General features: G+C 37.3%; 2 protein-coding genes across 2 annotated transcripts; one reads left to right on the forward strand and one right to left on the reverse strand.

Moving 5' to 3' along the window:
- Nucleotides 1-2,716: 2,716 nt before the first annotated feature.
- On the reverse strand, nt 2,717-3,025 carry LOC125471760 (auxin-responsive protein SAUR40-like). The gene has a single exon (XM_048572476.1). It carries the CDS (start codon nt 3,023-3,025, stop codon nt 2,717-2,719), a length of 309 nt encoding a protein of 102 aa, XP_048428433.1.
- A 4,657-nt stretch (nt 3,026-7,682) lies between these two features.
- On the forward strand, nt 7,683-8,423 carry LOC125471761 (agamous-like MADS-box protein AGL62). Its single transcript, XM_048572477.1, has one exon. It carries the CDS (start codon nt 7,683-7,685, stop codon nt 8,421-8,423), a length of 741 nt encoding a protein of 246 aa, XP_048428434.1.
- The last annotated feature ends 4,728 nt before the right edge of the window (nt 8,424-13,151 follow it).

Genomic DNA, 13,151 nt, shown 5'->3' on the forward strand with positions numbered 1-13,151 from the left:
TGAGACGAGGGTGGGTGGACGGGGGTGAGACGAGGGTGAATGGAATTGTAATTGAAATATTCATTTTCTTTTTACCATTCTAAGGTATATGTCAATAATGTGTCCTTCGATAGAACCGCATCTTTTGTAAAGATCTTTAGATGATAATTGTAAAAAATAAACGATTCGATTTTGATATTTAGATAGTGAATATATATTGGTTAATTAATTATACATAAGTAGACATGGAAATGCACTCATAAAGACTGAACGCAAGTACTGTCCCTCTTAAAACCTAGTCACACAAAAAGAAACGACAACATATTTATTAGTGAAAGACGAGTAATGTTTTTATATCATATTTCTATACCATCTTAGGTGGCATAATCTGATGTGGACAACTATATTATTTGAAAAATTTGTAAAACCCAAGGAAATGAATAAGAAAGACTCATCGTATAACACAATCATTATTTAATTAACTAGTTTTTCTTAATTATTAGTTTATTAAATAATAAACTAAATTTAAAATTTTGATTAATTCAAATGATGTGGTTGTCCACATCAAATGCCACCTAATGTTATGAAACTGTGGTAAAAAAACATTGTATAAATAGCATTACTCGTTGTTTGGGCCCAAAATATTGGTGTGGGCCTAGTTAGGAGTTGTTCTCGGCCCGGCAATATGTTTCTAGAACCATCGCGAATTCTAGTTGTTATAGGCTGCTTGGTTAAGATCGGCCGAGTCCTAGCATGAGGCGGATTGATGGGGTAAGTCGAATCCTAGTATAATAAGGAGTCTCAATGGAATGAGGATGCTGAGATTCGAGAGGTGAACATGGCCGGATAAAGAGGTTGGTTTGAAGTCCTAATGGAGGTAGGATTGGCCGAGACCTGGTTAGATTAGGTTAAAGAATCCTAATCTGAGTGTAGTTTTGGTTCGGCCATGATGAGATTGGCTGCTATATATAAGAAGGGGGTGCATCATTCTAAACCCCCTCCAATTCAACACACAAACTGCCTTGCACAAACTCTCGCTCTACGCGAAACCTCTCGACAACCTTGAGATTTTTTTTTTTTTTTTCCATCAACACATCTTTAGTTTGGATAAACAGCACTGTGAAGGCAACCGGTGACATCTTCAGTTTGGATAAATAGCACTGTTGCCGTAGAATCAGCCGATCGCGGAGCACCTTTAGTTTGGATAAATAGCACTGCATCAAGGCCGATTAGTTATCTATCCAAGTCTCGGTCGAGAAGGATTTTTGAATTCTTATTGGCAGAGCTCATCTCATTAGCCTTCTCGGTGAAGTGAGGTGTTACAAGTTACTACATTCGGCACATTGAAAGCTAAATTTGATATTGAACTTCGCAGAACTAGCAGCCTTGTCTTCCGGCTCTAAAACCCGAAGGCCGAGATGTGTTCTTCCTCAGCCGCAGTCGCAAGATCAAGAAGTCAGTGGCATGCCCAACGCCACATCAACATATTTTACTCCTCGGCCGAACTCGGCCGACGAGTTGGCACGCCTCGCAAACAACCAAAGGATGTAATTAGCTTATTAATGACTCGGCCTGCGCGCCACGTATGCTTGGTAGTTTTTAGGATCAACCCTCGTGAAAGAATTGTTCTTATTTAATACATCATGTTGCAATAGGGTAGATCAAGAGCTATATGGTAAACATATAAGTTGATATTCTCTCGAATTTGTTGCAATAAGCTCCATTGCACCTTGTGGCCCTTAACCTTTCCACCTCTGAAGGCTTGTTTTAATTTACGACCTGATCGCACCTTTCCTTCTTCTCGCAACCTCTTCTATATGGGTTGGATGGTGGAGGCATGCAACGTGAAAACCTACAGCGAAACGGCTGGTCGTACCTCTGCGGTGGATATTTCAGAAATTTGACTTTCGCGATTCGAAGCAAAGTGAGCACACCAAGAGAGCAACAATGCAGACTGTCAATGTCTTGGACATGGACATCAAATTGATTGCAAATGGATCTACTTTGTCTCTACCGACTAATTAGGTATATAATAAGGACTACGGGAAATCAGATAGCTCCAAATATTGGAAGAGGTGATGATCATACGATTGAGAAATCCCTATTTAATGTAATGGTCATTGCCACATTTTAGAGATGTAACAGATTGAACTAGAAATATTGTTATAGCTGATTTTGACCTAAATGTGACACTACGGTTTTGTAACCTTGAGCACTTGTGGTAAGCATAGGTGTCTTCATCATGCCACTGATTCTTTGGTAACTGAAACAAAAATAGTTCTCCCTATCTTCAAGCATAAACATGATATATATGAAGGAAGTTGGGGTTCTACCATTATAAAAATCAATTAGCAATATGGAAAATAGTCCGACCTCGTACAACCCCATACAAGGTTTCTCATTCACCGATATATAACTCTTTTACATTCACATCTCACAATATAATTAGTATCGATCATTCCTCAAACTGCAAAAGGCGTTTGCATATAAGTGCACGCTAATCCATAGAAAACATGACTTACCAATTGTCTATCAAACTTCTTAATAACACGATGATACATCAAACAATGCACATGATTTTCATTTGAAAAACCAGAAGATTACGCTGCAAATTGACACCAGCATATTAAATCCCCTAGCTAAGGCGTATGTTAGCAATGAAAGTACATAACTAATAAATAAAAGCATATTTTCTCAATGATTACATCAAACAATATACTGAAAAATCCATGATTAATTAAACTGCTTCAACCTTGTAAATCTTGGACCTTCTTATCATCCAGTGCTCCTCAAAATCCTTGGCTTCATATGGAATCCTCAAAACCCCGTCATTGCACAAACCATATTCCTCCGCTGACTTATGCAACAGCTCCAAGAAATCCGCATGGTGAAGCAACGTGGTATGAACCATGAAACGCTTCGTATCACCATCTACACCAACACAAACAGGCACATAACCTTTTGGTGTCATTGAAGGGCTTCTCAGTCTTTTCACTCCTTGAGCTTCAATCAACTGGCTTAACAACTTGCTGTTTCTAATCCCCATTAACAAATAACTAAGTACTCTCTTCATATCTTGAGTTCCGGACAAGTACTTCAATTTACTTTTTTGGTTATGATTAGTACATCAATTAATTTCAGATATATTATGCATTACACTCTCTAACAGTACAAATTTAAGGTCGTGTTCTGCGTCCTCGCTGCATTATCTCGTTGGTCTTAAGTTGATGATTGTGACATGCATCTTGATTGTATTTAATATATTGGTCAAAGTTGAGTTCATTGTCTTATATGCGGAGGCAAAACATGCCGTGATCGTACAATGTTGAACAATATAGTTTTAATAGTTATATTTCTCCAGGGACGTGTTATTATTTTACTCTGTAATTGCCACATATATTTATAATCTACCAGATTAGAATATCTTATCTGTCATTTGGGTTTACCTGCAATCCTATATAACTCATTAAGGTCTCGTTTCACAGTTAGGACTGTACTGGCTATTTTAGTAGGGTAGGATAAACAGTTATCGGATAGTACTGATTAAATTAGTCAGACGTTTGGTGATGTACTAAATTAAAAAACTGACTATTTAAAAAAATAAAAAAAAACCATAAAATAAAAAAAATAATAGAGGAGGGCCAGTGGCTGCATCAGTGCTGTTCATTTCGTTGAAACTGCTCAGAATCTTCAACTTTCATATGAAATTTGTTTAGTATAATGTTATTTTTTGTCGGTGGTGATCTGGGGTGTGGGTGCTAGCTGGGGTTTAGGCTCCCCAATATGCAAAGATGCAAAACCCATGAAATTGATTATATTAATGAAGCTTTTGATGAATTTGAGTTGTGACATTGGACCTTAATTTGTTGCAGCAACATCGTAGAAGAATAGATCTGAGTTTTTCTATTTTATTTTTTCCTACAAGTCATCGGTGCACCAGGATTGAAACTGTAAAAGTGTCGATGAGAGATATCGCTGAATATGTATTGACGACTGGGGAGCGACCGTGGAGAGAGAAGGAGGTAGGGAGCAAGAGAGAGAAGAGAAAAGATATTTGGGACAGAGAAAGAAGAAGATGAATTGATCCGCCATAAGAGTAGATGCGCGAAGAAGAAAGAACCTCAGTGCGTTTCTAACCCCGACTAATTAGTACCAAGCTTTTGGAGTGTATTAACCAGCGGGTGTCGACTGTATTAAAAAAGGATGACCGCAATATTAATCGGGTTACTATTTATCCGGTGAAGGCACTAAACAACCAACTTCGTATTATTAATTCTATCCAATGCTTTAGACGGTGTGCCAAACAAAGCCTAAGATGAAGAGTTAATTCAACCTTGCAGACCCTCAACGTATAAATTCTGAAATTAGTGTAAGTTTTTCATTGGCTACACTACTTTTGAGTAATGACATTGTGAATCCCACATTGAAGAATTAAGAGAACTTGGATCTGCTTATAATTATAGTAATTAAATAAAAGTGAGGTTCATGAGTTGTATTTTTAAAAATGGTAGGGAGATGAGAAGATGCAAATTTTTTATGTCATCGTTCTGGGTCTGATCTATTTACTAAATGCAAGAAGTTGTAACTTAAAACATTTACCCTCTGTTTTCCACAAATAAAAGGAAGAACAAAGAATAAGGAATAAATTTAGAACTTCGAGAAAAATAGAGAAAATATCTTTTCCCATTGTATCTTTCTTTATTTTTTGAGTCGGTGGCAATCTCTCTTGATCTCTTTCTTCTTTTTTCCTTCATGCTTCTTCTATCTTTTAACCATCTCCATCCCCCAATTATCTTGCTCTTTCGTTTCGAAGATAGTAGTCTTTGTGGTTGTGGATGTGGTTGCTCATTCGCTCTGTTAAGTGGAGGCTTTGTAGCAGTTATGGCTTAGCACTCAAATCGGATCTTTAAGCAAAGGATTGTTACCCAGAGCAGAGGTGCTAATTTGCTCTTCTTATGGTTGTGCACATGACAAAAGACTATAATGAAGAAACTCCAAATTTATTGGAGTTGACTAAGGCTGTTATGAACCGTCCCAAAATTTTTGTGTACATTACCCTTGTTATTGTAAAATGACCCAAATGCCCATAGAAGGATACAAGTTGACTTTTGTTGACCTGGTGTCTGTGGCATGGATGACATATTAATTACTATAGTTTTGTACTGTTTGTCCATACAAATACGTGAGCACAGACAAAATGAAATTTAGAGTTCAAACGAATATTCTGCAGAGCATTAATGGTGGGGGTATTTTAGTAATTTTACACCACGGATGTTTTGTCTGTCATGTTGGTCTTGTGCCACCAGGGACCCACGTTCCTTTTTCTTAATTCCTGCAGCTCTCTCGCGCACCGGGTGAGGACCCCGGCCTCTCTGTCCTCTCCTTTTCTCTTCTTCCTCGAGGGACACACGGATAAGAAACGGCCATTGTCACTACCCTTAGAGCATCTCCAGCGGCTCTTCAATCCACAGGTTAATTGGATGCAATTACCATCTGCCCCAACAAATGTGCTCCACCGGTGGAAAAAGTGGGAGGCAATTGGCCAAAAGGTAGCTGTCATTGCAGGCTAGCAGCTGCCCCTTCAACAATTGCAAGAGCTTGCGCCCCAGTGAAAGCGGACAAGGGGTGGACCCCTCGCGTGAAGCCCAGCAAAACTGTTGATGTTGCAACCCGAAATGTGGTTCGTTGTGAGCCCCTGATTTCAAAAAATTGCCAATTCAACAGTTAGGATTAATTCCATTCTAAAAAATGAAAAAATCATAAAAATTTTAAAAAATTATTGAAAAATTCTAAAAACTTACAAAGTTTGCACTTTAAAAATCTTACAAAGTTCAACATACTTGCAAATTAAACAATTAAAATTACTCAAAAATCTAAGGCGATAATAATATGTGATGATTATAAGATGAAGAAAACATTAAAAAGGTCAAAAAAAAAAAACATATTTTTGAATAGTAATTGCCCTTGCCCTTGCTCATTCCAAATGGGTAGAGTTGCACAAAGGCAATTACTCTTTAGAGTGAATGTGAGGGCAATTTCCATTGTTCTTGCCCTCCAATTGCCATTGTCCTCCATCTACCGGTGGAGATGCTAGCTCTTAACACCATCATCACCGTATTGTTGCTACCAGCCCTACAAATATATATACATGATTATATTTTTTTTGAGTACAATGATATATGTTACATTAGAGGGAGGCGGGAGTTCGGCTAAGCCATACAATGGGCAATCTAATTTGGTATCGAATTGACATCCAAGTGATTCGAACGTAAGACTTCTTACTTACAAGTTAAGATAAATATTACTGGACCGTAGTACTGAATGACTATACATGACTATATTACTTTATACTGCCTTTTATACTCACAACGTTTTAAATATATATATTTTATCAAACGCTAAATTACTTTATTCTATAGTTAATTTTTCTTAAAACATAGCATAAGCTTTTTCTTTTTAGATCAAATCAATCTTAAATTGGCTCTTAAAGCAATGTTTCTTTACAACCTCATCATACGGTAGTGCGGTCTTTTTCTTGTGGTACTTATATAATAGTTCTATGTTTAACAAGGTTTAAGTCCCCACGACTATCATATTTCATGTTGGTTGGGTGTGCCTCCCTTGAGGATGAAGAACTTTATTATATCCGTGATAAGTTTATAAAAGTGAAATTGTGTTGTTTCTTTCAATGTGTGTGGCTGTTTGATTTGTGCACTAAAAATAAAATTTATAATGAGAACTATCTCCACAATAATTTTTTTTATTTCTAAAAACAGAAAGTTTGGGTGTACATTTGGGTTTTTAAGTGCTAATAATAATTTCTTTTATTGTGCTTAATAGAGATATTGTGCTTAAATGATGATTTGGATTTTGAAGTACTAATAACAATTTCTTCAATCACTAACGTTAGCGATGGCGTTACCAGTGATGAAGTTATTGGTTTTAAGTGATGATGTAAACAAACACGAATCTGGTTTTCATCAATCGTCATCTTTGAGCTCTGAATTCCTAAATCAGCATCTTTTAGCCTAACTTGCACATCTTTTAGCCTAACTTGCATGGCTAAAAATATTCTATTTAAGGATATTCAAAGCTCCATAAATAAATCGAGTGTTAAAACTCCCTTCAAAACGCCAAGTAATAATTTGGAATATTTTAATTAATTAATAAAAGTATAAGTTTGTAATTATAAGAAACGGATTAGGATTAGGTTAATCGGCTAGAAAGTTTAGAAATTTATAGGAAAAGGACTAAGATTTAATGGGGTAGATTCAGATAAAAAAAGGTAATTATCTGTAGTATCTCCGTGTCCATATTTTTAGCCTACATATTAGAGATTACCTACCCATTCACATCTCTTAATAGGAATCCTCTTAATAATCTTATGCTTCGCAAACAAGTCACCGGTTCTTACCATTATAAATACTAGTTACCTTATTCACAACAAAGCATACCAAAATTCAGATAGCTTGCCACATTCTCTTGAAGATTGCTTAACAATATTCTAGGGTGTGCCATCACTTTCCTTCCCTCTAGGGTTTTCCATATTCTCTCCAAGATTGCTTAACAATATTCTAGGGTTTTACATTAGTTTTACATCTAGCAGGGTTTGACATCACTTTCCTTCTCTCTAGGGTTTGCCATTAATTTCCCTTCTCCCACTGGGTTGCCATTGATATCACAAGTACTATTACTAACAATTAATGGCTAAGAGTCCTGATAATAGGATCACAAACAAAGATGCTGAGAATGGGAAAAAGGAGAGCAAAAGTCGAAGAAGGGTTGAAATAAAGAAAGTTGAAGACAAGAACAAGCGTCACGTGACCTTCTCCAAGCGCAAAAGGGGTCTCTTCAACAAAACAGCAGAGCTCAGCGTTTTGACCGGTGCTGAGACGGCAGCAATCGTTGTGTCAAACAGTGGCAAGGTGTTCTGCTTCGGAAGTCCCTCCCCTGACGCCGTCATCGAACGCTACGTTGGTCACAATGCTTCATTATCTGCAGGTCAACCAGATAATTATCATCCTCAAATCAACAACACTCATCGTTCTACTAATTCTTCCAATGTTAATACGAGTAGTAGTAAGAAGCAAATACAAGATTATGAGAAAGCTTCGAGACTCTTGAAGGAAGAGAAAATATTGAAGGGTGGGAAGAAAAGTAATAGTAACAACAATGAAGAAGATGAAGGAGGTTGTTCTTATGGGTGGTGGGAGAGACCGATTGGAATGATGAGTAGTTTGGAGGAGTTAGAAGAGTACAGGGAAGCCTTGTACAAGTTAAAGCACAATGTGGAGGTTCGAACCAATCAGCTGATTCGGGAAACTACTCCTTCCGATCACTTCTCCTCTCTTTTGTCTATGGATGAAACATGGAGTCCTCCAAAATTAAGCCAGGGTCAAGGGTGCACAGGGTGCATGGGACATGAATTTTATTATTTCTTGTGATAAGAAGTGCTTGTATCAGAATGTACTTCTCTAGTAGTCATGGCTTTTGGTGGAGGGTTTTAGTTGATTAGGGATCATGACCGAACAGGTTACACACACATTAATCAAAAGTTTCATCAAATGTACTCATAGTTGTTTCGTTCATTTATCTTGAAATTTTATTTTAAATAAATGTATATATTTAGTTTCTCAATCTTTTATGAATACTTATGATCTCACGGTAAGGGCTAGCCTTGAGGGTGCACAGGTATGTGTGAGTTTCATCTATTAGTTTTTATGACGAGTTTCATCATGTTCTATTAGGTTTTAGCTGATTAGGGTTTATGATGAGTTTCATCATTCTTTATAAATATCATATCATGCGTTAAAATCATATCATTTATCATGCGTCAAAAATCATGTGGTAGGGCATATTTTGACACATCAGATTGTACAACAACGTGATTTAACAGATGTGGTCTACCTAATATTTTTCTTAAATTAAGTGAACAAATTTTTTTTCATGGACAATTCTACAAGAGGAAACTTATTCTTACCTACAACCCATGTACACGTACAACTGATCTATTGCATACTACATTTAGTACTGGGGATCTTTTTCTTTCATATTAACTAACATTACATTATTTACCAAGTTATTTGCACATGGTTAATTATTGATTATATAAATTTAAGTTTAAATATTTGTCTTAAGGAAAATTTAAGGAAAAAAAAACTTGATTGACTCAAATTGACCAAAAACTCAATTGTCATATGCTTTTGCAAGTAGCACATTAAAATTTCAACAAATCTTTAAGTTCTATAAAAAATATTATGTGCAAAAGTGCTTTTTAGAGAAGCAATCTCAAATCCTATCAAAATAAAAAAGAGAAGTAATTTCAAATGGGATAATACTTGGGTACTCACTGGGGAGTACCCAAATTACTGATTAAATTACATGGACCGATAAAAATTTAACATGTTTAATTAAAAAAGAAAAAAAGAAAAAAGGAACCAGACCTAGTTCATGCTTAGAAGCTTAAACGTTAACGGCATGTTCTGTAGAACTCCAAGCGTCTCTCTTCTTCTCGCTCAGACTACCTCTCCTTCTCGCTCAGACCACCATCACCTAGAGCAGCGACAGCGAACTCTGAGCGATACCGGTGAACTCCACGCTTAGACCACCATCCATTCTCTGCTGTTCTCTTTGATGGTATGGTTTCAGTTTTTATATATAATATGAATTTGCATTTAAAATTTTGGGTTGTTTTTATGTTTGAAAAAATTTGTGGATTTTGGTCTGAAAGGGGAACGAAATGACAACAGGGAAGGGGTTGTTATTTTTGAAAAAGTTTGAGTAGGCTATGTTTGTCTCATATTGAGATGCAACAAAATAAAAGCAAAGAAATGATGGATATCATATTTCATGTCTCTGTATTGATATTATGTTGCAGGTTATGGAGAACAAGAACTACAAGATTAGATAGCGAGTCATTATCTAATGACGAAGATGATTTACTTCACCTATATGTCAATCTCAAAGCCATCATGGCTCTTAGAAGGTTCCAAAGAATAGGTGAACGATTTGCACCTTGTAACTCGCTATCTAATCTTGTAGTTTCTTTGTTCTCCATAACCTGCAACATAATATCAATATAGTGACATAAAATATACTATCCATTATTTCTTTGCTTTTATTCTGTTGCATCTCAATATGAGACAAACAGAGCCTACTCAAACTTATTCAAAAATAACAACCCCTTTCCTGTTGTCATTTCGTTCCCCTTTTCAGATCAAAATCCACAAACATTTTCAAACATAACAACCACCCAAAATTTTAAATGCAAATTGATATTATATACAAAGAAAAAAATTTTAAATGCAAACTGATATTATATACAAAGACTGAAAACATACCATCAAAGAATACAACAGAATGGATGGTGGTATGAGCGCGGAGTTCACCGGTGTCGCTTAGAGTTTGCTGTTGCTGCTCTAAGTGATGGTGGTCTGAGCGAGAAGGAGGGGGAGAGGGAGAGCTAGTCTGACCAAGAGGTAGTATGAGCGTGAGGAAGGGAGACGTTTGGAGTTCTACAGAACACTCCGTTAACCTCTAAGCTTCTAAGCGTGAAGTAGGTCTGGTTACTTTTTTTGTTTTTAATTACACATGTTAAATTTTTATTGGTCCATGTAATTTGGTTAGTAATTTGGGTTTTCCGCAGTGAGTCCCAAGTATTATCCCTTCAAATGGCTCTTCTGAGAGAGAACAACGAATTTTCATTTACTAAATCAAAGAACCAAAGAATTGTTCATATTTATTACACCATATTTCCAACATGGGAGTAAATAGAAGACCATTATCTGGCTCTTTCTTGTAAGCTTACTCCATATATAACGGTGGCCCTAATCTGAGTACACTTATTTTAATTTACGACCACTGCTTCTGCACCTGTTCTCCTCACAACCTCTGTACTAAGGGTAGGACAACGGAGGCATGCAGTGTGATCCTCTGCAACCAAGCAGTTGGTCGCGTCCCATCACTAGATTACTAATGCAAGGGAGCATTTTATTCACCACAATTAACTTTGGTGGATACTCAACCAGCAATTAACTTTGGTGGATACTCAACCAGCGCCACCACAACACCACCACCCCCGCCACCCCCCCCCCCCCCCTCCCCCCCACTTGTGTTTTTTCTTAATCATAATTAAATAAAACCTTGATGAATTTTAAAAATAACCACCCCGAACCACCCCACCCCCCCACCCCCACAAAAAGGCTGCCACTTGTTTTTTTTCTTAATCATAGTTAAATAAAACCTTTATGAATTTAAAAATATCAGCCGAACCCAAAAAACGACTGCCCGCGGTAGCCACCTCAGGGTTTCTTTCTTCTTCCCCCGTCCCATCTCAGGCTTTCTTTTTTCTTCCCCGGTCCCGCCTCAGGCTGCTGCTCTGGACCAAATTTTTAGTTATAAACATCCCAATCCCCTTTTGGTCAAAGTCAAAATTTTTGCCAACGAGAATAAAGCTCAAACTACAATGAGCCACAATTCTAAGAGGAGCAGCAGGAAGAGAAGTAGAAGGAGAATTGCGACAAACCGATACCCGTGGCTATGGCATCACCAGACAGAGGAGCACTGGCTAAGAAGAAAGATGAAAATGACGTGGAGGAGGACAATAAGGAGTTTGCCACATAGATCGCTATTACTGTAATTTACCAAATTAAATGTAATATCTTAACTAAGGTTCGGAGAAGACGAAGAGGATGATGGTATGAAGCAGCCATGGCTTCTGATATGGGGAGGAAGAAGGGACATGTGGCAGACTTGGATGGAAGGTGATGTAATTGCCACTCGTAATTTCGATGCAGAGTGAGCACACCACAAGAGAACAATGCAAAATGCAAATGTCTTAGATATGCCCATTTGATCTTCAAAACCTAGTTACAAATGGCTCTACTTGGTCTCTCTAGAGTAGTCAAATAATGAGAAGAGGAGGATTGTGGGGGATAAGATAGGATTAATTAATGAAGGTGATGATCATGGGACCAAGAAAGTGTCTATATTTTAGGCAACGTACGTATGACAATTTATTAGGAAACACTAGTAGAAAAAAAACTACTTGAGCGACCAAACTTTAGACGACCAAGCAATTTCATCGTTCAAGGGTTCTTTGACCGACAAAATAAAAGTATCGGCACGTGAAAACGTCAGGGCGGTAAAAGTGAAAACGTTAGGCGACAAAGGTTTTCGTCGTGCAAGAAAGCTTAGCACAATGAAATGGATAATTCGTCTTGCAATCTCATGATAGATAATTTTCATCCTATGGAAGAATTCGGCTCAGTCCCAATAGAGGTAAGATTCTTAAAGATCAAATTAAGGAATGATTCGACTAAGTCCTAATTGAAAGGAAATAGCCAAGGATCAGAATAGGTTTTGATAAGATTCGAATTATTTCAAGAATCAAGACTTATGATCGATTAAATAAGACGTGAATCGAACACTAAGAGGACTAGGTTCAAGTGGCCGAGATCATGTGCGGATTGGTTTTGTTTAATGAAAGGATAATATTGTAGATATCCAGGAAAGAATTGAAGAAGTATAGTTCTGTTGGGATTCTACTTCAGCATGCTTGGTCACCACGAAACTCACCTTTCTAAATAGAAGTTCTTCTGCAACGAGGAGAGGACATTTAACTCAACACACAAATGCTCTGTATAAAACCTTGCTCTACGCGGACCTTTCTCACACTCTGAGAAATTACCAACCGCCTTAATTCTGTCAACACATCTTCAGTTTGGGGTAACAACACAACATTGACAACCAGTGACATCTTCAGTTTAGACTAACAACACTGTAGGCGTAGAATCAAGCGATCACGAAATATCTTTAGTTTCGATTAACATCACTACTTCAAACTCAGTTGATCATCTATCCCAGTCTCAGCTGACGATGAGTCTTTGATTCTTTCACCGAACGAGGCCATTTCAATTAGCTTCCCTAGCTGCACTTCAGAGTTCAGTATTCAGACAACCAAACAAAATTTACCATAAAGACAATTGTGTATTTTGAGTACTTGTGTCCTTACAGCCTGATAACAATTTGGCGCACCTATATTCTCACGAATATATCAGAGGCAGCCAAACTTAGTGCAGGAGATCCTAAACTTTGCAGTGATTTAAGAAACCTTGCTTTCAGGTTCTAGAACCTAAGGTCGAGACGCGTTCCTTCCTCGATTGTGATCGCTC

The sequence above is a fragment of a genome, unplaced genomic scaffold (genome assembly GCF_019419815.1).
Source record: "Pyrus x bretschneideri cultivar Hongxiangsu unplaced genomic scaffold, Pyrus_bretschneideri_v1 Contig61, whole genome shotgun sequence".
NCBI lineage: Eukaryota > Viridiplantae > Streptophyta > Magnoliopsida > Rosales > Rosaceae > Pyrus > Pyrus x bretschneideri.